Below are 27,017 nucleotides of genomic sequence, written 5' to 3' on the forward strand. Positions count from 1 at the left end.
GAAAAGACTTGATTCAATGATATATTGCACGAAATTTGCTGCCATCCAGGGTTCATCCATATTTTGCAACTTAGATATAGTGGCTCTATGTAGCTACAGCTATATTTCAGAGTGAAACCAGTGCAAGAAGTCACCAAATCTTTGTTGTCATCTATTGGCTTTGTGTGTGTTACAACCTAGTGATGACAGCCCATTTATGTGCACACACACACCTGTGCACATGCATTTAATGGACATATTAAGTATATAATAAATACACTCAAGTGAGATAACTTCTAGGAATCCAGATGCTTAGCTTCTTGACAGATGAATTACCACATTTAGCGAAAGAAAAAAGAAAAAGTCTGTTTTAGTGTATAGTGTAATTGGTGGAAAACTGATTAAAGCAGCTTGTCAGAAGACTTTGTGGCAATCACTCTCATGTAGCCCATAGAATTGTTATGAGGGGAAATGGGGGGGGGCATTGTCTACTACCTTAAGATCTTAAGTAAAAGGTAGTTTAACAAGTAAACAAATACATGAAGTGATTCTGGAGATTCATTAAGATCTTGTGTCTTCAGCGTCTTTCACTAGAGATAACTGAAATATCCGAAAGCATGGGTCCCAGAATGATTAACTGAAGTAAAGAAAGATTAAACTGAGTGACATGTAGCCATCTGTCAAAGGTGGGTCATACAGCTGGAAGCCCTCGGAAGCACCGAGGGCTTCTAGCTGCATCTAAGGCTCTTAAGTACCAAAAGGGCAGGTTGCCTATGCTGAGTCAACCTTCAGTGCAGGAAGAATAATTATTTCTTCAAAGCAATTAAAAATAGAATGTGGTGGCAAGACTCTAGCCATTAAAATTAAAAAAGAAGTATAAAGCAACTAGAGATAATAAGTCAGGATCAGCAATACCCACTTAATACAATACCAAAAATACAACAAGAAGACAACTGATATTCAGTGATAATTTTCAGGATGTATAGAAAAAAGGGAAGGCGCATCTTTTGTTTTTTAAAGAAGAAATCTACACTATCTTTGTGGCAAGTAGATGCTTGCACAAATAAGCACTCAAATCAACAAAGAAATGAAATGCATATGTCAGTATAATATATATATATACATGATTAGAAGAAAGTTGGTATCTCACACTGTGTTTCCTGGCATGGGCACATTAATAGCTGGCATGCTGAATCAGTTGCTTTTCGCTCCATTAGAGAGAGACTGCTTTGCTATCCAAACCCAAGCTCTCATCTGATCTAAACCCCAGCACAGTTGAAGCAAGCGGCATCAGTTTCATTCTAGAACTAGGAACCTTAAAAAGCAGACCTGCTGAAATGTTATTATTTGTTCATTATAAAACACTTTTCCAGTTAATAAAGTGGAGCTAAATGTTTTGATCTATGTAGAACTGAAAGAGATGAGAAGCTGAAAGATTATTTTCCCCCTGGAGTATACTGTTGCATGAATATTGTTGCATTTCTAGGTTGATCTTTTCCTGGATGAATTGAAATAGTCTTTGACTGTCTTTTCAACATCAGGAATTGCATAGGTCTGAGCAGCAAACACTCCAGTACAACTCCCCACCAAAAAGCCTATGATTGCAGAAGATCTTAGTTTGGCTACAACAAATCCAGCAAGAAATCCTTTGACAAATGGAGAGGCCAGCCAAGAGCCATCCTGTTGACAAAAGAAAAAGATAAGGTCTCTGAGCAAAACCAAAATTCACATATTTTTTCTAGAATTCAAAGTTAATAAATGGTTACTAATTAAACATACAGTATATCAATTCCAGTTGCAGACAAGTACTAATTGAGGTATTAAACAACTAATAAACAATGTTTAAATTGCATGCAGTGGACCTAACTATTGACTTTCGTGACCCAACAAATGCGCGAACGTCAAAAGCGTGCCGCTAAAACCGCGCCGCTAAAACCGCGATGTCAAAAGCGCACCAACAACAGCGCGCCGACAGAAGCGCGATTTAAGTTAAGGTAAGGTTTAGGTTTAGGGTTAGGTTTAGGGTTAGGTTTAGGGTTTGGTTTAGGGTTAGGGTTACAGCGCGCTTCTGTCGGCGCGCTGTTGTCGGCGCGCTTCAGCGCTCATTCGTCGGTGCGGTTTTGTCGGCGCGGTTTTGTCACCGTGGTTTAGTCAGGCGCGCTTTTGTCGTTCGCGCATTTGTGGTGGAACCATTGACTTTTAGGAGACAGATATAATTAAAAGATTTCCATATATAAGAATTCAGAAGCTTGGATTCATTTTCTTATTATTGAAACAAGACAATTTATTTGTTGTATAATTGGCCTTTAGACATGCCTTTTGCATCACAAATATCTCCAGAATCTGGATTATTATTAGTAGAAACTGCTATACTCCTCTTTCATTTGGTATTGTTCATGTGATATCGTGGAGAAATTGCAGAAACCTTTTATGTGGCTTCACTAAAAGAGTTAGAACTTTCTAGTCCTAACCTTTTAGTCTTGAATTGAAAACAATTGGAGAATTGATCTTATCTCATGATGTCCTTTTATTTTTCTATATTTCAAAACCTTAATTAAATTTTAATAAGCAAACTTAATTGGGCTATTTCTGACAGAGATCAAGAAGTTTTCTATTTATATTTGAATCAAACATAATCCACTGCATTAATAATGTATTAATGGATAAATCATAATATTCATTCTTTATATAGCCCTAAAAACCATGAACACTAGCTGGGTGACCTTGGGCCAGTCAGCCCAACTCATCTCATAGGGTTGTTGTTGGGAAAAATAGGAGGAAGTTATGTTGGATACATTAAACAAATAAATATTGTGGTGCATTAACAGATACAACTATACAGTAAACTCTCAATTTAAAGGAAATGAAGGGCTGTCCAGTACAGCTGAATCTCCATTTTTATTTTGGGAGTGAGTAGGTGGGTGGTGATTGTATGTTTATTATGGTTTAAAAATTATGTTTTTGATGGAATATTAACAGGATGTTAATCAGCAAATGTTGTTGACATTTATAATTAAGCATCCTGTAGCAAATGAAAGACATTTACTGGGAAAACAAAGAAACTCCATTCTTACCTGCCCCACTCCAGCCTGTACTTCATTTTCAACTTTTCGTTTCAAACTTTCCAACTGATCCTTCAAAAAAGCAAGATCTTTCAATTTTGGCAGAGAATCCTATATATTGGAAACAAAAAAGCACATTCCAAATTGCATGCACAATCTAGTTCAGTATCTTTGTTCCAGAAAGCAAAGAACTGAGGACCACAGCCGTCCAGCAATTCCAAGAATTTTGCTAAAGTCTAATCTGTGTGAATCTATCACTATTACTACATCAGGAAGATACTGGATCTTTTTTTAAACGTGTCTGACTTCTCCAAGAGCATAAAATTAAAAACAATGCCATACATTCATGTAACACAATTTAATTGTATGCTTTTCAGAGCAGGAAATAGGAATTTATTAGTGGACTATTTTTCGAATATTAACTACCAGCAGCAGCAGGCAACTTTTGTTTACCAAGGTTTGCATCATGTATATAACCAGGTCTTAGGGTTAGAGACCTACATTCAGACATACAGTTTAACACAGGCACTCCCATTAACCATGTTATGTCTCAACTTCCAACTAACATCCTACCTATTCATAGTTCAAAGACGGAGGTTCGAAGTACTTAGGAGAAATAGGAATATGCTGCTTCCATCAAAGCATGGCTAGCTATTGAGGAGGCAAATCATCTTATTATTCTATTCTGCAGGATTTATCCCTTCATCAAAATGATGAAAACAAAGCACATTGTAAGCTATGTCTCTTTTGTACAGGAGTACATACATAGGTACATACGATAGAAATAAAGCTTGCATTGCCGTGATGCAATATTGCTTTTGAAATCGGTCCCCCCTTGATCCCATGCACACCTGCTGGGAGAAGGGGAGAGAATCTGTATTAGGTTACATAGACAGCTACATAGACTGAGACCATGATAGTGACACAACGCAAAGTTATTGAAAAGCTGCTACAGTTGCACTTATCAAATATATTTATAACTTGTCATAATAAAATTTGGCTAATTAATTAAAGATTGCATATAGATGGATAATCTAGACTGAAAGCAGTACAGTATTTCCAAAATCACCATCAAATTATAAGTATTATTATTGATTCTGTACTTCATGGAACTATGACACAAAATATGGATTATCTGGAGAAATCCTAATGAATTCCTTGAATTTTAATATGGGGGTTCCAAAAAATCCATTCTCAAATCCATATGCAAAATCAAAACCAAAGGAATAACCATTTTAAAATATGATTTTTGTTCTTATTCTTCTGTATCTTGTTCCTATTTGTTTATTGTGTTCACTATATTGGGAGCCGCCCAGAGTTTTTTTTTCCGGCAGTGAATCACCACCAAATTTAAGGAATGAACAAAATTTTAGATGGTGCAAAAATAAATAGTTTGGGCATAGTTTCTCACGAATCATATGAATTAATGCAGAGAATGGCTCAGCTCTATGTGTGATATGGCCCTTGGGGGATACCTTTCGTCAACTAAGGTGAAATATTATGAAAATGTCATGAGGATCCATGCGTTCCTCCATGCTTAAGCCAAAAAAAAAAAAAAATCGTGACTATCACGATTAGGAAAATCGACTAATTCCAACTCCACGAGTTTCTGCACGGGGCAGCAAAAGTTTTAGTATCTCTGGCTTAAGGTGGCAAAAAATATGATAGTTGGAGTTCGATAGCCGGTTTGGGAAGGTGTCTAAATAACCCTAATCCCCAAAGTTGATTTATTGGGATTCGATTTTTCACGGACTACCCGATTCCGGGTCCAAAGCCAGATTGCAAAAACAAGATGTCTAACAAAACACGACAAGTTGTAGGTTGACCAATGCAGCTGCCCATCTACCCCTTTGGAGGACCAGAGAAGAAAGACCGAGCGCGAGTGAAAATCCGGAGCCAACAAGACGCTTCCACACGAGCGCGCCTACCTTATCGTCCGCCATTTTAACCGGAAATTGTTCAGCTTTCTTCTGCATATGCGCAGAAGAAAGCGCGACGCTTGTGGATTTGGCACGTGAAGGCTTACTTTGGAAATTGGTTATGAAAATGAGTGGGGAAGTCCCGATTTTAATATGGTTGTCAATGTCCATACAAACGCAAAAGCCGACAGTCGATGCTGCGTTAAAGTCAGACTATCTTAATTGGTAGAGGATGTTTGAAATTCAGTGTAGCAAAGCGGTTTAAAAGCCAGATGAATTAAGTACGCCAGGAGCTGGAATAGGCACTTTTGTAATTGAAATAAACATGCGTCCCAAGTCTTTTAGCATTATTCGTTTACCGACTTTTAATCCAAAATCATTCGGAATAGACCAGAGTATCAATTTTCAAGGTAATCGAGTTCATAGAAAACTTAAGGACTGACTGACGCTATAAGATACAAATCTTCTGCGGTTGTTCTTGCATTTAAATCCCCATCTTCTTCTCGAGAACTCAGGAATGTAGAGGACCTCCCCCCCCATGACATCTCCTTTCATTCTGTCTTCCTCTCTCCCCAAAGCATTATCAACATTCTTCTACTAATGTATTTTTTCAGTTCCGCTTTTTTATTCGGGTGGTCAAGGCGGCGGCAACTAGCGTTCCCTCCGTTATTTCCCCCCACCACAACCCCGTGATTGAGGTGGGGCCAAGACTTTCCCAAATATATGATACATGAGCGTCGGTGGACTGGAATTGCTCTGAGTTCAACACTTTCACTGCTCCACCAGACCGTTGTGTCCGATTTGGGTGTGGTTTCAAGTGGCATTAGCGTAAACATCAAATGACAACAGGAAGATCAGGGTTTGGTTCAGCAGATCAGCCTTTTGCTTTCTTTCCCCACCTCGGATTGTTGCAAGCCGCAGGTTTGGGAGAAATCAATGCGCCCTCTCGCCTGTAAGTGGCGCTGCCAGCTTGGGCTTCCTTCATGGAAAAAGAAGTCCCACTGAACTCAGCCCGGCTCGAGCTACATTGCATGCTGGCATCATCACCCTCAGCCCCCTCAGCCCCTCCTTCTCTCCTTCGCTTGGCTCGGCTCGGCTCCGCCCACCGAGCCCAAACTCGGCGTCACCCTCTGCCGCACCATCGCTGCTCCCTCCCTCCCTCCCTGCCGGGTTGCACAACACCTTGCCTCCGGAGCGAGCGAGGCAGCTATGCTGGGCAAGGACTACATGCTGGCCATCATCCTGGTCAACTGCGATGGTGAGAGTAGCAGCCGCAGGACCGGCGCGGCGAAAGCGAAGGGAGGGGAGAGCCCCTAGGTGGGAGGAGGGACGGGCGGCCTCAGGTGGGACAGGGTGGGAGCAACTTCGGACCCGCTGGCCACGCGGCCGGCCAAGACCTAAGAAAGCAGTGGGGCCCGGGAAGCATTGGGTGCGTTTCGATTGACTTCCCCACTAGAACATGAGTGTGCGCGTCTGGGTTTTGGAAAGTACGTCAAGGCTGCCTTTCCTCATTGGAGAGTGGGCAGGGGGTCTGATGGGGCCATTCCTATCTGGCTACCCTCGTGCACTCGTCCTGGACCGGGGCATCAGCCGCTGGGCTCATGTCGGCGTCCAGATGGGAATGGCATGGCGTGAAAAGGACGGGGCTTCCATCCTCCCGCTTTTAGCAGATTATGTCGTTGCCTCAATGGGCCATGTACCCTGCCTTTTTTTTTTTAATTAAACGCAAGTGGCTACCTTTGCCGCCTGCTGGTCGGGGAGAAAGATGCTTACGTCTTGTCCCATATCAATGTGAAGACATTCATAACTGGTTTCCATGGTGAAAGAAAGCGGGGATAACGGGAAGGCAGCTTTGAAAAATCCATTTCCTGTAATGTGCAGTTTTACCGGGTTCGTCTTTTTGGGGGGCCAACCTTTTTGGCGACCTATTTTTAGGCAGCTTTCCGTGGTGCTGAAAAGAGAGGGTAGGAAAATAAGTTTATCCATTTCCCTTGGTTCCTCAGCAGTGTTACCTTTTCCCTTAATGTTTTTCTCGTTTTTATTTTTTTTGTGCATATTCAGAATAGAAATAAATATGAAAATGCTATATCTTCAGCAAAGGTCTTAAAATCCTGACTGTGAAAACCTCATTCATATCGATTAGATCAATTATGCTCTTACTGTTGCATTAGAATGTAGATATATTTAATATCTCAGTCTATTTATCTGAAGAGCAACTTTCCTGGATTGATTTTTCATATTGTGGTTTGTCCCAAATTGTTATGAGTTTAACAGTCTCAACAGCTGATGACTTTATGACTTCATAAAAGTGAAGCTTTTGTGCCATATGTGAATGAAGGTGTAGTGTGTGTGTGTGTGTGTGTGTGTGTGTGTGTGTGTGTAACATTACAAGGTTGCTAAATTATAGCTAGGGTTAGGGTTAGCTTTATTTCTGGCTTAAGCTTCACTTTTCCAGAGAGTCCTTGGTTGTCACACTTGTTCTGGATAATGTTTCCTTTTTCTGGAAAGTCAGAATTCAAAATGTTTTACACAAGAGCAGTTACTCATATAAAGCCCTTCTAGCCATTGGGTTACAAGAGCTAGACTGATAATCCAGCAGCAGGTATCTGATACAATTTTCTGGGCAGAGCAAGGTAAATCAGGTGATCAATATTGGCAGAATATATACAGGAAACCATTCATGCAGCAAATTAGTTATTCAATACTAACTGCCCAGTGCACTGTAAAGCTTTTTCCATAGTCCACTTTAATATCTTGCCCTCTGCAGTACCAGGGGAAGGTATAATTATGCCCCTTTGACAAAATGAGCCTGCCCCTGTGACCCAGAAGAACATGAGACTCTAGTCCATAAGTTTCCTCAGTGGGCTTTCTTCAGCAACTTGTACCTTAGAATCATAATTCCACTTGCTGATAGATCAGAAAATAATTTTGCTTGTTGGACAAGAACCCTAAGAATTCAGGAAAGAAACAGAATTTATTTAGCTTCCATTGCTTTATGTACCAAATTAGTCCCCTAATTTTAGGATTTCATAAATATCAATATTTTAGAGCCTTCTTGTTTTATGTTTTATACCTTTTGTTATTTATCATATATTTCATAGATCATGATATGTTTCACACACTTGGTAGCATGCTTAGTGTACTTAGCATGTAAGTATTTTATTCATAAAATAATGTTCTAATTTAGTTAACTAGCTTTATATGTTTATATTTAAAGTGTTTTACTGTTTGTATTTATAGTGTTTCATTCTCTGAACCACTTTATATAATTTAACTTCTAGAAAATGTTTTGTATTTTACTATGAGCCTTGCAATTTCTTACATTTGTATGAAATACTGGTCAGTAACTGTAATGATGCTACTATTATTTGGCTAATCTTGATAAATTATAGAAGGCTGGACCTGGTGGTGGTTGGATGGGAGACCATTAGGAAATTACAGAACACTGGGCTAAACTGGGAAGTTGAAAAAGACATCCTGAAAAAAGACACTGTTAAAAGCACTCCCCTACGAATGAAAACCACTGATATGTTCATGCAGGGAACTGAGCTTAGCTTGGAGCAAACTGTATTTCTAAGTTCCTGACAACATGAAAGTACTCAAAGACAGCTACTGGTATTATATCACTCCTAATCCTTCTCTTCGATAAGCTAGACATACCTAGTTCCCTTAACCGTTCATCATACAATTTAGCTTCAATCCTTATCATCTTTTTTGCTCTTCTCTGCACAATTTCTAAGGTCTCCACATCTTTTTTACATTGTGGTGGCCAGAACTGGATGCAATATTCCAGGTATGGTTTTACCAGTTCAGTAGAGAGCAGTACGATTACTTCTCCTGATCTGGTTGCTCTCCCTCTGTTGATGTGTTCTAGGACTGCACTGGCTTTTCTGGCAGCTGCAGCACATTGCTGGCTCTTACTTAAGTGGTTGTCCACTAGTTACTACTATTGAGCCAGGTAGCGCCTATTCTGTATCCGTGTATTTGATTTTTCTTGGCTAATGTAGAACCTTACTTTTCTCACTTTGTTGGATAGGGCCCAATGCTCAAATCTGTCAAGATCCTTCTGAATTGTGAGCCTGTCTTCTAAAGTACAGGTAATCCTTGACTTACAACAGTTCATTTAGTGACTGTTCAAAGTTACAGTGGCACTGATAAGAGATTTATGACCATTTTTCACACTTACAACTATTGTACCATTCCCATGGCCACGTGATCAAAATTCAGACACTTGACAACTGACTCATATTTATGATGGTTGCAGTGCCTCTGGGGGAGGGGGGGTCACGTGATCCCCTTTTATGATCTTCTGACAAGCAAAGTCAATGGTGAAACCAGATTCATTTAACAACAGTTTGACTAATTTAACAATTGCAGCGATTCGCTTAACAACTGTGACAAGAAAGGTCATAAAATGAGGCACACTCACTTAACAAATGCTTCACTTAGCAACAGTAATTTTGGGCTCAGTTGTGGTCGTTGGTTGAGCACTACCTGTATTTGCAATTCCCCAAACTTGGTGTTGTCTGAAAATCTGATGAGTTCTTGTTCTGTGAAGAGAATGGTCCTAATAGAGTCTAGAGGTACCCCACAGAATGCCTGTCTCCATGTAGATATAGTTCCATTGATGACTACGTGTTGAGTGCGATTGGCCAGCCAGTTATGAATGCATCTGGTGGTGATGCTGTCTATTCCATCTTGCTTTAGCTTACCAAGAAGTAGAGTATGGCCTGCTTTGTCAAATGCCTTACTGAAATCCAAGTAAACTGTGTCCACATCATTTCCCTGATCCACTAATTTAGTCATTTTGTTAAGGAATGCAATAAGTTTCATCTGGCATTATCTATTTTTAACAAACTTATGTTGTCTTCTAGTACAGATAGTCCTTGACTTACCACTACAATTGAGCCCATTTTTTTTTGTTGCTAAGACACAGTGGTGCAGTGGTTAGATTGCAGTACTGCAGACTACTTCTGCTGACTGCTGGCTACCTGCAATTTGGCATATCAAATCTCACCAGGCTCAAGGTGGACTCAGCCTTCCATCCTTCCAAGATCAGTTAAATGAGGCCCCAGATTGTTAGGGACAATATGCTGACCAGTTAGAGAGGGCTGTAAAGCACTGTGAAATGGTATGTAAGTCTAAGTGCTATTTGTTAAGTGAGGCATTTGTTAAGTGATTTTTGCCCCATTTTACAACTTTTCTTGCTACATCTGTTAAGTGAATCACTGCAGTTGTTAATTTAGTAACACAGTTGTTAAGTGAATCTGGATTTCCCACTGACTTTGGTTGTCAGAATGTTGCAAAGAACACAGGAAACATCATAAATATGGGTCAATTGGCAAGCACCTGAATTTTAATCATGACTATGGATATGCTGCAACAATCATAAGTGTGAAAAACTTTTTTTCCTAAGTCACTTTTTTCAGTGCTGTTGAACATTGAACAGTCACTACCCAAATTATCGTAAGTTGAGTACTACCCATAATTGCTTTTCTGGTGTCTAGTTACTTGCGAATCTACTGCTTGATTATCCTTTCCAGGACTTTCCCAGGTACTGATATCAGGCTGATCAGTCTGTAATTACCTTAATCATTTTCCCCTTTTTTGAAGATGGGATTAACATTTGCTTTCCCCCACAGTTCTCTGGTAGTTTCCTAATGCTCCATGATGTTTGAAAAATATGGGCCAGGGGTTCTGATATCACATCTGCCAGCTCTTTCAGAACCATGGGATGTAATCCATCTAATCCTGATGATTTAAATTCATCTTTAATGAATTATTTCATTTAAGTACAAATAAATGTATTTAAAATTACAATCTATGCATGTGTTTATGCAGGTATATCTTAAGGTTTGTTGTGTGAAATAAACTTTGTATCGAGAATTAAGGCTTGGATGTAGTAGCACGTAGTTTTACATTAATTTTTTTCCTAGGCACTCAATGTCTTTATTCCTTTTCTTTTTCTGTATAAACTTTTCTATTTGCAGCTAAATAAGAGGTAAAAGCCAGAGTGAGTTATTTTTCTTTTTCCCCATTTTAGGCACCTCCCAAAAATTTTCTGTATTTAAATAATTAAAATAAGAAATTCAAAGCCAAATTAAAAAAAGAAACTCAAGCCAAATCCAATATTGGTAGGGATTTCCTGGAAGATATGGTTTACCTCTAATTGTCTGTTGATGACATTTTTATTGAACACATAGAAATAAACTATATTTCCACAGCATTTAAAAGAGAGAATTAAAAAAAGTTAAGAGGGCAAAAAAAAGACCAGAAACATTTTCTCTGGCAGCTCCAGAAAAACGATCAAGCAGAAAACAGTATTCTAATCAAGAAATTATCAAGGAGAAAACCATACCTGCATCAAAATCTGGCAGGGCAAACTCCACCTACTGCAATAGAAGAGAATATAGTATACGTAGCACAGGGTTAAACTGTGAAGTCCATGATGCTTTCTAAGATAGTTTGCTTAGAGAAATTTCATCAGTCAACTAGGTAATATCATCAGTGTGAGAATGTGTTGTTCCTTATTTATATAAATTTCCTCTTCCTGCCAGTTTTGGTGGAGATGTAGCCTTTCACATTCACTTGTAGTGATGATATTGTTTAGTTGTGTAATGAAACATCTATAAGAAATAACCAAGCTCAAAGAGGATTCCACGAATAAGAAATAATGTATGAAGAATATAATAATTTTTTATCCATTCCTCTAATTAACAAGACTGAAACTTACACCCTGGTTTATCAATTTTGATGAAAACAGAGGTTCCTAGTAGTAAGAAAACATGAGAGAAGTAGAGAGAATTGGGGAGACATTTGCTATCATGAAAATGTAAGATATTCTTTTCATTTAGTGATAAAATCCCTTAAGAGAGCCAGTTTGATGAAGTGGTTAAGACACCAGGCTAGAAACTGGAAGACCATGAGTTCTAGTTCTGCCTTTGTCACAAAGCCAATTGGGTGACCTTGGGCCAGCCATTATCTCGGCCTTAGGAAGCGGGGGGGGGGGGGACCATTTCTGAAATGTTGGCAAGAAAACTTCAGGCAGTCCCCAGGAAACAACAATTACTTGAAAATAAAGAAAAGTCTTTGGGATACATTTTACATATAGGTTTCTTTGTTTGAGATAGATTTTCCTGCTCCTCAGTTCACAAGATCACAAAGTATCAACTGGTTGTAGACCAATCGCAGTAGAAAGGATTTAGACTTGAGCATATGCAGCCCAGAATGTTCTTTGTTTCTACACTGCACATCTAAAACTGTGAGGGATCATTATTGAGAGAAGTACTCTAAGATATCAAACTTTTTAATGAGATTTGGCAATGAGAGCTTGATTAGGCAAACTCTGTTATTTCAACCTAATTACCTCAATAAGATTAATGTCAGGGTTCCAAGTAACATCTCCAATGAAAGAAGTGGCAGGCCTGAAGGCCCAATGTAAAAGATGGCTTCTAGCAGGGGTGGGTTTCAACCAGTTCGCGGCGGTCCCCGCGAACGGGTTGGTCGGCAAACCCGGAAGTAAGTAACTTCCGGGAACGGCGAAGGGCCCACCCGCCCGCCCGCGCTCCTTACAGGTCTTTGAAGGCTTCTGCGCTTCCATGCAGGCGCATGGCACATACAGCGCCTGCGCGATTCTCCGCGAGCAGCTGGATGGCACATACAGCGCCTGCGTGAGTCTCCGCGAGCAGCTGGAGCATCGCGCAGGCGCTAAGATGCATGTGTGAACTGCGCGCGTGCACAAGGACGCCACCGGCCCCGTTCCAACCGAACCGGTTGGAACGGGATTAGCAACCCACCCCTGGCTTCCAGGTCTGACAATTAACCCATCAACCAAAATGCAAAGCAGTCTGCCATATGATCACAAATTCAACAAACATTTAAAAACATTAAATGTTTCTTGAATTTATTTTGACAGCACAGATGTAAAACCCCCATATTAAGTGAATTTGGGTAAATTATTGTTTATTTGTTCCAAAAACAATGGATCAATTTATCTCTCAAATAACAGTGAGTAGTGAAGAATCTGAGCAAAACTATTACAATTAAATATACTGTTGTTCCTAAGATGATTCTCCAGACAATTTTATGCCAATTTGGAAAGCACTTATGTGGATCTCTGGAGATTGTACCTAAGGCTTTATGGTTTCATATTCTATACTTCTGATCTAAACAGTGGGATTGTATAATCCAGTATAAAATAAAGTGCTGATTATGTGCTTAAGAGCTATATTAAAAGATTTTATCTATTAAGAGATTTTTGCAGTGGATAATTTGAAATATTTTCATCAGCTTCCCTTTGCTCCACAAACCCAGTTATATATAACGTTTTTACTTCTGTCTTCATTAACAGGTACCATGCTCATAATGTCACCATACTTACACTTCTTCATTAAACATATTTTTCAGAGTATAAGACACACTCTTTTCCCCCAAAAAAGTGGGTGAAAATCTGGGTGCATCTTATACATTGAATACAGAATTTTGGCCTCCCAACACCCCGTTCCCCTTCGCAAAAAATGGACATGCATAGGCTTTGGGAGGCCTGCAAAGTGCTTCTGAAGCTGGGAGGGCAAAAATGAGCAAAAAACAGGCTGGTTTTTGCCTGTTTTTGTCTCCCAGCCCTCAGGAGCACTCTACAAGCTTAACAAAGCTTATGCTTGAGCTATGTCACAAAAAACAAGGCATGCAGAGGGTTTGGGAGGTCTGCAGAGTGCAATTTTTTTTTAATTTGCCTTTTCAAAATCTTGGTACTTCTTATACTCCAGTGCATCTTATAGTCTGAAAAATATGGTAGATTTTTCATCTGTACTGCCAATGAAAGGACAACATCCAGTTAGAGAACAAAGAATTCTAGAAGTGAACCACTGGCTAAAGGGTTGGTGTCACCAAAAGAACTTTGGATTCCTGGACCATGGTCTATACTACCTCTAAGATGGGCTTTTGGCAAGGGATGGGTTGCATCTCCCAAAGACTGGGAAGAATGTTTTCAGAAAATGACTGGCTCAACTTATCAGGAGGGCTTTAAACTAAAATTGAGGGGGGAGGGTTACCAATCTTTAGGATCTCCAATTGAATCTCTAATTCCAAGCAAAAATTCCTAGAAAGCAAGGCAAATAACAAAGTAAGGAGGGATGGGAGGGAAGACAAACTCAAACACCAAATAGGAGACATAGGAAGCTAACCCAGAGTCAGGCATAAAGAACTTGGGAAAGGTTCCTTGGATGAAAATCCTAAAGGGGAAAACAACTCAAGAATCCTGGGAAACTCTGAAAAATATGATCATAAAAGCCCAGACCAGCACAGTACCAACGAGAAAGAAAAACAAGAAATCCAAGAAGAAATCAGCATGGCTGCACAAAGGTCTTTCTGACAAATTGAAAGAGAAAAAGGACAAGTACAAAAAAATGGAAAGAGGGATACATAACTAAGGCAGGATATCAGCAGATAGCCAGAATCTGCAAAGACAAAGTCAGGAAAGCAAAGGCTCAGAATGAACAAAGACTTGCAACAAAAGTCAAAGATAATAAAAACGTTTCTTCCACATATAAAAAACAAGAAAAAAATCAAGGAAGCAGTTAGCCCACTAAAGAGAGAAGATGGTAAGGAGGTAACAGACGACAGAGAGAAAGCAGAGCTGCTTAACTCATTCTTTGCATTGGTCTTCATGCAAAAGGAAACTATAGCCCAACCTATCAGAAACATTACTGTAAAAAACAGACTGGAAATAAAAGTTAAATAAGAAAAAAAACAGTAAGAGGACACCTGTCTGATCTTGATGAATATAAATCACCAGGACCTGACGAATTACATCCCAGACTTCTAAAGGAGCTGGCAGATGTCATTTCAGAACCACTGCACCACATTTTTCAAAAGAGCTGATGTGGTTCCCATCTTCAAAAAGGGGGGGGGGGGGAAAACAGACCCAGGAAACTATAGACCAATCAGCCTAACATCAATACCCCGGAAGATATTGGAAAAGATAATAATAATAATAAAACAGATCTGCCAACACCTAGAAATGAGAAAAGTAATAACTAATAAGCAGCATTTAAAAAAAACCAGATCATGCCAAATCAAACTTATTTCATTCTTCAACATAGTGACTAAATTAGTAGACCAGCAAAATACTGTGGACATAATATATTTAGACTTTAGCAAGGCATTTGACAAAGTAGACCACAATCTACTTCTTCGTAAGCTAGAAAAAAGTGGGATAGATAGCCTCACCACCAGATGGATTCGCAACTGGCTGACAAACCATACTCAACAAGTAGTCCTTAATGGATCTAAGTCTACATGGAGAGAAGTAAGCGGTGGGGTACCACAAGTTTCCGTCTTAGGCCCAGTACTCTTCAAAATCTTCATAAACAACTTAGTTGAGGGAATAGAAAGGGAACTTACCAAATTTGCAGATGATACTAAGCTGGCACGAATAGCTTACCCCCTAGAAGATAAGCTCAAGATCCAGATGGATCTTGACAGACTTGAACACTGGGCCCTATCTAACAAAATGAAATTCAATGTAGAGAAAAGTAAAGTCCTACACTTAGGTAAGAAAAACCAAAAGTATACATATAAATTGGGTGAAAGTAAGCTTAATAGCAGTGACTGTGAGAGGGATCTTGGAGTCTTAGTGGACAACCAGCTAAATATGAGCCAGCAGTATACAGCGGCATTAACAGAGGGATACAATCAAGATTAAATGAGGTACTAATACCAATCTATAAAGCCTTAGTAAGACCACACTTAGAATACTGCATCCAGTTTTGGTCACCACACTGAAAAAAAAATAGAAAAAGTCCAGAGAAGAGCAACCAGGATGATTAGGGGACTGGATATTAAAACATATGAAGAAAGGTTACATGAACTGGGCATGGCTAGTCTAGTGAAGAGAAGGACCAGGGGAGACATGATAGCAGTGTCCCAATATTTGAGAAGCTGCCACAGAGGAGGGGATCAAGCTATTTTCCAAAGGCCGGACATGGAGTAATGGATGGAAACTGAACAAGGAGAGATTCAATCTAGAAATAAGGAGGAACTTTCTGACAGTGAGAACAATCAACCAATGGAAAAGTTTGCCTTCAGAAGTTGTGGGAGCTTCACAGTGGTGGGTTTCAAAAATTGTTTGAACCTACTCTGTGGGTGTGGCCTCCTTTGTGGGAGTGGCTTGCCACCCATGTGACTGGATGGGAGTGGCTTACTGGAGTGACTGGATATGAAATTATAAATTAGTACTTAGGTCAGTCCAAGTAGCTATTCAGAAACTCTGGCATTGAAGCATGCAAGTCTTAAAGCTGTCAAATTACAATATCCTTGCACCCCTAACCCTTTAGAAAAAAAACTAGGGGTCTTCAAACCTGACAGCTTTAAGACTTGTGGACTTCAACTCTCAGAATTCCTTCTCCAGTCACGTTGGCTCAGGAACTCTGGCATTGAAGCATGCAAGTCTTAAAGCTGTCAAGTTACAAGATCCTTGCACCCCTAACCCTTTAGCAGTGGTGGGTTTCAAAAAAATTTGGAACCTCTTCTGTAGGTGTGGCCTGCTTTCTGGGTCCACTGGTGGAACCTCTTCTAACCGGTCCAGTAGATTTGACGAACCAGTTCTACCGAATAAGTGAGAACTGGTAGGAATCCACCTCTGGAGCTTCATCACTTGAGACTTTCAAGAAGAGATTGGACTGCTATTTGTCAGAAATGGTGTAGGATCTCCTGCCAGAGCTGGGGGTTGGACTAGATGACCTATAAAGTCCCTTGCAACTCTGTTAATCTTTTAATCTGTTGCTTGTTTAGCTAAAGGGAAGTGATGGGATCTAGAAGCCAGAAATACAGTGATGTCTTGTGAGACTGGCAGGCAATGACGAATCCACATGTCTGATAATATACTACAAAGGTACTATGTAAATATTGTACTTAGTGTCTTTTAAAAAATAGGAGCAATGGCTGTTAAGTGAATCACATAGTCATTAAACTAATCTGGCTTCCTGCACTGATTTTGCTTGTCAGAAGCCTCCTGGGAAGATTGCAAACGATATCATATAACCATGGGACAACCCTATGGCAACTCTCTTAAATACATGCCCCTACCAAGTGTCCCAATTTTGATCACATAGCTGCAAAGATGCTGCAATGAGTGGGAGGACAGGACGTAAGTCATTTTTTTCAGCATTGTCATAACTTCAGGCGATTATAAATCATTTCTGTTTGTATCAGATGTTTTCATTGATTGTGAAATGCCCAGATTGCCATTTACATGTAATTCCTCCAGTTCACATTGGAGGATCTGGAACAGGGGTGTCAAACAGGTGGCTGTCGGGCTGGATGCATCACACGCAGGCCACACTGACCCTGACTCCGCAAAGGCAAAAAACATTGCGATACATCGTGATATGTCACATGACACAATCAAATTTGACATCTGTGATCTAGACAGTTTTGGAATGGGGTTGTGCTCAGTCCCTAATTTTGTGTGGTATGTGTGCCCTATTTACTTAATCAGTGGACAAATACTTATAAAACTTTATGTGGAGTAGAGTACAAAATACAGGCTGTAAATTTTTAAGAATACTTATAATACAAAGATATGGCTAGCTTTGGTTTTGAAGATCTTAATAGTATAGTACAGTGTTTCTCAACCTTGACAACTTGAAGATGTCCGGACTTCAACTCCCAGAATTCCCCAGCCAGCATTCGCTGGCTGGGGAATTCTGGGAGTTGAAGTCCGGACATCTTCAAGTTGCCAAGGTTGAGAAACACTGGTATAGTATATACTATATAGTCTTTATTGTCATTGTACAAAATAAATACAACGAAATTGGCTATGAAGTCTATTAAGAGTTTTGTGATACTTTCACATGGAAAACTCTTTGAATTATTAATAATTATATCATGCAATATTCTCTATTTCTAAAGTGACTTGATTTACAATTATCTACCTATTTACAAAAAGTTGACTGAAAACATTCGTGTAAAACATGAAATGAAAAAAAAAAGCATGCCAAAGAAAAATATTATTATCAGTGTAAACTTTTTTAACCTAACTTTTCCAGAAGTTTCAACATAATTTAAGGTGAGCTTTCTAGATGTGCCTGGATTCAGCTATGTAATTAATCTCAGTTCTCATGATGGATCTTTAAGAGAAGCAGGATGCCATTTTCAAGTCTGTCATCTTCGGCTTGGAGCCTCGCTGATATTCTGCCATCAAAGACCTTGAGGGGAGGGAAGAGGGATAAAGAAATGGATAGTAAACATTTTAATATGTTAGTATGTGATGGGGGGGGAGGAGAAATGACAGTTGAGGAAGACCAGGGATGCTTTGAAACAGTTTGTACCACCTTCAAGGACTCCGGGATGCCAGAGACGCTGGGAAAATAATGACAATTTCTCCAAACCCCAGGCGTTCCCAAAACACCTACACACTACCATTGAATGGCATTGGACTGGACAAAGGGGGTGGGATGGAACAATAGGATGCTTTCGCGCGGGCAATATGTTGATTCTGTAACATGCTTTGAAAGGGCTGTAAAGCACTATGAAGTGGTATACAACATATCTCCATAAATAGGATACTCTTGAGTTTGACATAAATAATTGATTGTTTGATCTATTATATATAATCCAATTGGTGTTGACTCTTGTGCAATGTGAGTTTTGTTTTGTTTTTAAATATTTCTTCCAATCGCCTTCAATGGATATATGTTAATCCTAATGTTTTGAGAAGTAATTTCTCCATCTACTTTCTCCTTGTCTTGCTATAACTTTATACACTTTGATCTTGTGATCCCTCCATTGCTTCCCCCCACCCCACAAGCTAAAGATCCTGCTTAACTTTAGGGTCCACCTGTTTTGCACAGCATTCAGCTACTTCACACAGGGAAACCAGGATGTGATGAAGAGTTTTGTTTTTCATCCAGATTGCTGCAGAGTCTGATGTTGATTAAGGGGAAACTGTCCCAAGATCACCCAGCTGCCTACTGTAGTGAAGGAGGATTAGAACCTGGGTTTCTCTGCACCCAATCCTGCCCTTTACCACTATGCCACACTGGCTCCTTAAGTCAAGATTACTTAGGAACATATTTAAAAACACTTTGCTCAAGACAGATTTGTTGAGAAAATTGCTGATTCTTATGTTTGGCTTTCTGTTTTTAACCAGTTAGCATTCATAAAATGACAGATCTTCTCTCACAATTGCTAAATTCATTCAAGAGCCTTTGCTGATGAATAACATGGTTTTGAAAATCCAATTTTACAATGTTAATGGGGCACCTCCAAACAAATTGTCACCTGACAAATTCTCATTGGACACAGACATCCAAATACCCAACATTTTTGTATTCATCGTTGGGATTCATTCAGGAGTCAGTCACTAAATTATTAATTAAGTTTTGTTGATCACCCTAGAACAGGGCTGTCAAACTCCGGATCTGCATGCCGGAAGTGTCACTCTCTGACCATGCCCATGACCATTTTAGCAATAGGGATAGAAAATCCTGATACATAATGTAACGACGCCGTGACAGCGTGAGTTTAACACTCCTGCCCTTGAAGTTAAATCTTTTTGTGCTTGCATAACTGATGAATTGAAAGACTGTGCTTAAACTCTGGCTTCTCCAGAACTTCTTCTCTCATTCTTTCTTATCTTCTCATCTTTCTTACTAACTTCTCCTATTGGTATCTATGATTATCGCTTGTTGTTGTATCTTATGATTAATTATTATAACTATGATCAATGATATACGACCTATCCCTTTGTTGTTTGAATGAACATTGAGAGCTTATGCACCAGAGACAAATTTCTTGTGAGTCCAATCACATTTCGCCAATAAAGAATTCTATTTATCTATTCTATCTTTTCCAGAACAGCATATTGCACAAACAGGTCCATTTATATGGAGTCTATTCTATGGGCTGATGCAGATAAAACAGTTGCTATTTGGAGGCTGCTTTATTTTATTCTAAGAGCAATCATCTCCACAGGTCAAGGTGTATCCCCAAAATTGACCCTCAATGTTCTATGCCGGAGTCCTGCAAGTGAGTGGAGTTGTCCACATGTAGTTATATCAATAACTACAAATACAATAAATTGAAATGCAATCACAAATGGGAAATCTGATTGCCACCTCCTGTGCTTCCTTGGCAGTGTGAACTGTACTTGCAGGCATGTCTGAGCATTTTAAAAGATTAACCATGGATGTCTTGATATAAAAACAGCTGTATATCTTGGATGATCTTTGGGTAGGACTGGGACAGAGGTGGGTTCCTACCAGTTCGCACCTATTCGGTAGACCCGGTTCGTCAAATCTACCGAACCGGTTAGAAGAGGTCCCACCAGTGGACCCGGAAAGCAGGCCACACCTACAGAAGAGGTTCCAAAAATTTTTGAAACCCACCACTGGTCCTTGGATATGATTATTCCACACTATCATGCTCATATTTATAAAACTCAGTGCCTCTGTGAAAGGTAAGGATGACTACTGCGTTTGTGGTGCAATCAGAACATTGCATGTGTTGAAGTTGTTTTAACGCAAACCAAAGATGCCTTTTAAAGAACAAGTTTACATCATATTCTTATGCATGCCAGTGCTGTGTGTGAGGTAATTTAAGGTGGTTCTGACAAATGTCGTCGGCATCTTCATATCCGGTCACATGGGCGGCAAGCCACTCCCATCCGGTCACATGGGTGGCAAGCCACTCCCACAAAGGAGGCCACACCCACAGAGTAAGTTCGAACAATTTTTGAAACCCACCACTGGACTGGGATGATTGGAGATAAGTATAAACAACATGCCTGGTTTGTGTATTCTATCATTTAAAGTGACTTCCAACTAATTTTCAGTTTCTGTGGTACAATCATGAGTAGTGATTTTTAGCTTTAGCTTGTTAGGGAAGAAACTGTAGACATTGATTCAGCTGAAATGATAAACTAACCACAGAATGAATTTCCATAGCTCTAAAATAAAAACAAAACAAAGCAAAATAACATTTTGATTTACCTTTCTTTTTAATATTATCCCAATGGTTCAAAATTAAATTTCCATTTTTAGAATCAGCATATCTTTTCTTTTTAGATAACCTGTGGAATGACCAAAATATGGAAGGAGAGCTCGACCTTCCTTCGGGATGGAGGAAAATCCATGATTCTTCCGGTACTTATTACTGGCATGTGCCCACAGGAACCACTCAGTGGCAACACCCTTCTCGCACTTCTGGTGTGGGTGATGCTGGGGAAGCTGCATTTCCAGAAACGGTACCCTTTGACATACTATCAATCTTATTACTGTTTACTATTAACTCGTCCTATTATCATCAGTCCTATTACTATAAACTGGTTATGGCATATGAAACGCATGTCACAAATGACATGACATGTAATTTTTGATGACATGCCTGGGGCATGTTGGTATACTGTTGTGCAGCCTCTGAAGCCTCCAAAAAGTGTGCAAGAATGGGGAGTGCTTTCCCGCTCTTTTTGGAGGCTGTAGGGCAACTGCAGGGTAATCACTATTATATATTATCATTACACTCTGGGTTATGCTGCATGTGATTTACTTGAGTTGGGACTTATTGTATGTAAAGTACAAGTTATTACTTAATGTTATATGTGAATCCAACCATTTTGACTTATCCAATAAACTGGTAAAACAAACCATAGCTTAGGGGTGCTTGTATATCCATTCTTGCTGTTCACCAATTGGGGACTCATTTCACCATAATGTTGACCTCTTGTTCATGTGTGTCAAAAATGCAAGCAGAAATCTTTTACACTGGATAGAAATGTGAAATATTAAGAAATATAGCATGTTAATTCAGTTCTTCCAACTCTACCAATGGGTCTGCATGATCTCCTTTTCTTCCTATTGAGAAAGAAAGAGATTTCTGGTTTTCAAAGCCAAAATAATCTATCATCTCAAGGGGATAACTTGGGTAAAACAACCCAATCACAGTTCAAAACAATGTTCAAAAGAAATAGCATTAGTATTTAAATTTCATTTGATTATATTTGTTTGATCCATTCTGGGGTGGAGTGGAGTGGAGTGGAAGAGAAGAGAACAGACGAGACGAGACTAGACTAGGACATGAAATAGTACTTTATTTGGCCAAATACGTATGATTAGACGCACAAGGAATTTGTGTAGAAGCTCCCATCATCATCATAATACCAATAAGAGGGTAATGCAGTTCCCATTACAGGTAGTCCTTGTCTTAATGACTGGTTGCTTTGTAACTGTTCAAACTGGTGAGAAAAGTAAAGTCCTGCATTTAGGTAGGAAAAAGTAAATGCACAGGTATGGAATATCTGGCTTAATAGTACCATGTTTTCTCAAAAATAAGACCCGATCTTATTTTCTTTTTGACCCTAAAATAAGCACCAGGTATTATTTTCAGGGTGTGTCTAACCCGCTTACCTCAGGACTACAACAGCCAGGCCTCCCATGCCCCGACATCTATTGTGCCACTGCCCAACTCCTTCTGTAGCAGCTCACAGCCACTCACGGCCAGAGGCTGTATGACTCGTCATGCTAGTTCCCACCATGGGGCTCAATCACACCTATGCTGCCACTCATGGCAGGAGACTGTGTGGCACATTATGCCGTTGCATGCACAAGCAGCAGCACTGGTGCGACGAGCCTTGTGGTGTTCTGCTGTGAGCGGCGGCACCAGCGCAATGCGGCATATGACGTTGAGCTGTGAGCGGCTGCAAGCGGCTGCAGAAGAAGTCAGGCAGCAGAGCAACAGGTATCGAGGTATGGGAGACCTGGCAGCGGCAGTCCTAAGGTAAGTGGGTGTGGGGCGTGTAGGGTAGCTCTACCCCTAACCCAGAGGGAACTTTGTTGTTTTACATGTTCACACTAGTGATAATGCTTTAGGTGAAAAAATGGAAATATATATTAATTCCCACAATGGAAGATTGGTTGGAGATGACCAAATTACTGTAATAACTGCTTTAATCAAAGAAAATAATACATCTGTTTCTACCTGGAAACTGCTTCTGGAATTTGTACTTGAAATAGAAAAAAAATGAAACATTGACTTTGGAATTTACTGATTAGACAGGGTTTTTATTTTGTTATAGAAATGTCTACGTAGCATATACTAAGTATGCAAAGTAAAAGTTGAGGCTGTAACATTATTATGTTCATTCTACTCCACTGAAGTATGTTGGAAGTCCCCCCCCTTCAACCTATACTTCTCTCCCCTTCTCCCTTTTCCCACCATTTTCATTGCCATTTGTATTTTACACTGATAAATTTAATAAAATTATATATAAAATACACCTGAAGCAATAAAAGAGGAAGTAAAGAAGAAAAAGAAAAATATATAAAACATGAAGAAAAACCATTATTGCTTCCTTTGATCTTTGATTGTCTGGAGAGGATAGACTAAGTCAGTGATGGCTAACCTTTTTGCCATTGTGTGCCAAAAGCGGGAGGAGAGCAGGGGGGTCATGCGTGGGCATGCCCATACCCCAGTGGTGGGTTTCAAATTTTTTAGAACCTCTTCTGTAGGTGTGGCCTGCTTTGTGGGAGTGGCTTGCCAGCCATGTGACCGGGTGGGAGTGGTTTGCTGTCCATGTGACCAGGTCGGAGTGGCTTGCCAGCCATGTGACTGGGTGGGCATGGCCAACTTGTAAAATTTGGTGAAACTTACTTAACATCGCTCTTGCTTAGCAAACAAAATGTTGGCTCAGAAACTCTGGCATTTGAAGCATGCAAGTCTTAAAGCTGTCAAGTTACAAGACCCTTGCTTCCCTAACCCTTTAGAAAAAAGAACCCCAGGGGTGTTCAAACTTGACAGCTTTAAGACTTGTGGACTTCAACTCCCAGAATTCCTCCTCCAGTCATGTTGGCTCAGGAACTCTGGCATTGAAGTGTGCAAGTCTTAAAGCTATCAAGTTACAAGACTCTTGCACCCCTAACCCTTTAGAAAAAAACCCCAGGGGTGTTCAAACTTGACAGCTTTAAGACTTGTGGACTTCAACTCCCAGAATTCCTCCTCTCGCTCTTCATCTTAATGATGTGCGGACGGGCTGGGGGAGGGAGCTGGAACCGATTCTAAACGGCATTGTAGATTTGTGGAACCTCTTCTATAGAAGAGGTCAGAACTGGCAGGAACCCACCCCTGCCATACCCATAATTCTATGCCCTCCCCCTATATGCACTTGCAACAGGAGCGCCTGCCTCTCCCCGACACCTTCAGAGGCAACCGCTCCTCTTGGTGGGGCAGCCGCCTCAGGGAAGCGTCCAAAGGGTGAAAAATGGCCGAAAATGAAGGCCAAAGTTAGCTGGCCAGTGCACACATGCACGCTGGAGCTGAAAGGGCAACGCTTCACGTGCCCTAACAAATGGCTCCATGTGCCACCTGTGGCACACGTGCTATAGGTTCGCCATCATGGTACTAAGTCATGACTTAGAATAATTCCCACATAACATTCTGCTCAGATGAACCCTGAAATGGTATCCTCATATTTTTCCTGATGAACAAATTATCAGAAGAACCAGTATAATATAGTAATCCCGATGTTGGACTGGGCAACTGTAGGGAAGTCATTCTCTCTCAGTCCCACCTACCTCACAAGATAATTGAGGGGAAAATTGGAGGAGAACCGTCTTGAGTTGTGAATAAAAAGTGGAACCTCAGTCTCACAAATAAACAAGCTTGAGTTTATTTTCTGTTCTTATGCAGGACATTCAACCTCCTGTGGTTAGATGTGTGCCAACAGAGACATTTATCCCAAGCCCCGTGACTTCTTTCTCCAAAAGGTAGGCTTGTTAATGCAAGTCCCTTAATGTGAGGTGCTAGGTACAGATAGTCCTCGACTTACAACCACAATTGAGCCCCAAATTTCCATTGCTAAGTAAGACAGCCATTAAGTGAGTTTTGTCCCATTTTACGACCTTTCTTGCTACAGTTGTTAAGTAAATCACTGCAGTTATTAAGTTAATAATATGATTGTTAAGTGAATCTGGCTTCCCCACTGACTTTGCTTGTCAGAAAGTTGCAAGAATGATCACATGACCCCGGGACACTGCAACTGCTCACATTGCAGCTCCGGCCCTCTGGAACGAGCTCCCCGTGGAGATCCGGACCCTTACGACCCTCCAGGCCTTCCGTAAAGCCACTAAGTCCTGGCTGCTCCGGCAGGCCGGGGGGCTGTTGAAGTATCCAGCCCCACGGTAACTATGAACATTGTGTGTATTTTAAACTGTTGTTTGTCTTATTTATTCCCTTCCCCTTTGTATTGTAAGCCGCCCGGAGTCCTCCGGGAGTGGGCGGCATACAAGATTAATAAACTATAACTATAACTAAACTATAACTGTCATAAATACATTCAGTTCCTGAAGCAACTGAATTTTGATCACGTGACTGTGGGATGCTGAAATAAGTGTGAAAAGCAGTCATAAGTCACTTTTTTCAGTTCCTCCTTAACTTCAGACAATTCAAACTAAAAGAATGGTTGTAAGTCTAGAACTACATCTCAGTGACAGAGATGGAGTGCCTGCACATAATTACTTTCTTCTATGATGTTTTCCCAAGTAACATTTGTATCATTTGCTCAGATGCCCAAGGAAGCAGTTATAGTTCCTTTTCTTTGTTCAGTTTTTACCCGGAATAAAAATGATGTTCTTCTGCTCCTAAAGCAGAGGTGAAATTCAGCAGGTTCTGACCAGTTCTGGAGAACCGGGAGAGGAAATTTTGAGTAGTTCGGAGAGCCGGTAAATACCACCTGTGACTGGCCCCGCCCCCATCTATTCTCTGCCTCCCAAGTCCCAGCTGATCTGGAGGAAATGGAGATTTTGCAGTAACCTTCCCCTGCCACGCCCACCAAGCCACGCCCACCAAGCCACGCCCACAGAACCGGTAGTAAAAGTTTGGAATCCCATCCTACAGGAAGTCCTCGACTCACCAATAGTTGGTTAGCAGCTGTTCAAAGTTATTATGGACCTCCCAAAACCTGATTTTGAAGTTACAGCTGCTGCTTGATAATCCACCTGCCCTTACGACAAACTTCAAGAACGCTGCAGAAATCCCACCACCTATGTTCTCCTCCTCCTCCTCCCACAATGGGTCCTCACAGATCTCGGGCCTGCTTCCCACCTTGGTGGATCCCCCACCCTCTTCCCCATCCGTCCAGTCACCAATCAGCCATAGTCACTTACCTTTTATTGCAGATTTCCTTCTGGAAGCAGCTGCTGCACTGCATGGCTTTTCTACTCTACACAGTGGAAGCCTTGTGGCTCCGTCTTAGAAGTGGCGCCAATTTGGGACTGGCTGCAATGAATTGTGGCCGCTCCAAAATGTCATCCACTTCTGGGATGGCGCCATGCAGCCTAGGGAAGCTGAGGGGCAGAACAGCCTGCTGTCCTTTACCTATTCAAACCCACAGAGTAGGAAGGCCGAGGTGGCGCAGTGGTTAAATGCAGCACTGCAGGCTATTTCAGCTGACTGCAGTTCTGCAGTTCGGCTGTTCAAATCTCACTGGCTCAGGGTTGACTCAGCCTTCCATCCTTCCGAGGTGGGTAAAATGAGGACCCGGATTGTTGTTGGGGGCAATATGCTGACTCTGTAAACCGCTTAGAGAGGGCTAAAAGCCCTATGAAGCGGTATATAAGTCTAACTGCTATTGCTATTGCTATTGCTAAGGCCACGTGGTGCAGCAGTCGCTTCCAGGACGAGATCTACAGTAAAAGCTAAGTGACTAATGGTGTCTGGGGGTGGGAAGGAGGGTGTGGGGCTCAGTGGGATGGGAAAGCAGCCCCAAGGTCTATGGAGTTCCAGTAGGGTGGAAAAGCAGGCCCAAGGCTTGTAGGGACCTTGAGGGTGGGAGGCGGTACAGAGAGAGGGGGTGGCCTTGTGAGGACCAGGGCAGATCACATGTGGGCTGAGGAAGTGCTGTAGTGAGGGCCCAGGTTTGTGCTAGGCTTCCCATGATCTCCTCCATTTTTGAGGCACAAAAGCTATGCCTAATGACCCACACAGTCACTTAACTGGGAGTAGGATGAAGGTCATTACATGAGGCAATCACATGGGTGCCTCACTTAATGACATCACTTTGTGACTG

General features: G+C 40.8%; 2 protein-coding genes across 3 annotated transcripts in view; one reads left to right on the forward strand and one right to left on the reverse strand.

Annotated features, from left to right (window-relative positions):
• Positions 1 to 933: 933 nt before the first annotated feature.
• On the reverse strand, positions 934 to 5,021 carry LOC116510419 (SLC35A4 upstream open reading frame protein-like). Of its 2 annotated transcripts, XR_004255639.1 has the most exons (4): positions 4,970 to 5,013; positions 3,819 to 3,892; positions 3,054 to 3,152; positions 1,503 to 1,659 (listed from the first exon to the last, which is right to left on the reverse strand). XR_004255639.1 is itself a non-coding variant. In XM_032219975.1 (3 exons), exons 1-3 carry the CDS (start codon positions 5,015 to 5,017, stop codon positions 1,462 to 1,464), a joined length of 345 nt encoding a protein of 114 aa, XP_032075866.1. In that variant the 5' UTR covers positions 5,018 to 5,021; the 3' UTR covers positions 934 to 1,461. The 2 variants fall into 2 exon arrangements, 1 of the variants encoding a protein (XP_032075866.1); XM_032219975.1 differs by lacking the exon at positions 3,819 to 3,892 and having other exon boundaries at positions 934 to 1,659; positions 4,970 to 5,021.
• A 1,098-nt stretch (positions 5,022 to 6,119) lies between these two features.
• Positions 6,120 to 27,017, forward strand: part of APBB3 (amyloid beta precursor protein binding family B member 3) — a 54,250-nt gene continuing 33,352 nt past the window's right edge. The window contains exons 1-4 of the mRNA XM_032219177.1: positions 6,120 to 6,218; positions 21,025 to 21,203; positions 24,641 to 24,717; positions 26,784 to 26,786. Coding sequence (XP_032075068.1) covers positions 6,170 to 6,218; positions 21,025 to 21,203; positions 24,641 to 24,717; positions 26,784 to 26,786 — 308 coding nt within the window. The 5' untranslated portion in view covers positions 6,120 to 6,169. The remainder of the gene's footprint in view (positions 6,219 to 21,024; positions 21,204 to 24,640; positions 24,718 to 26,783; positions 26,787 to 27,017) is intronic.

The sequence above is a fragment of the Thamnophis elegans genome, chromosome 6, assembly GCF_009769535.1.
Source record: "Thamnophis elegans isolate rThaEle1 chromosome 6, rThaEle1.pri, whole genome shotgun sequence".
Taxonomy (NCBI): domain Eukaryota; kingdom Metazoa; phylum Chordata; class Lepidosauria; order Squamata; family Colubridae; genus Thamnophis; species Thamnophis elegans.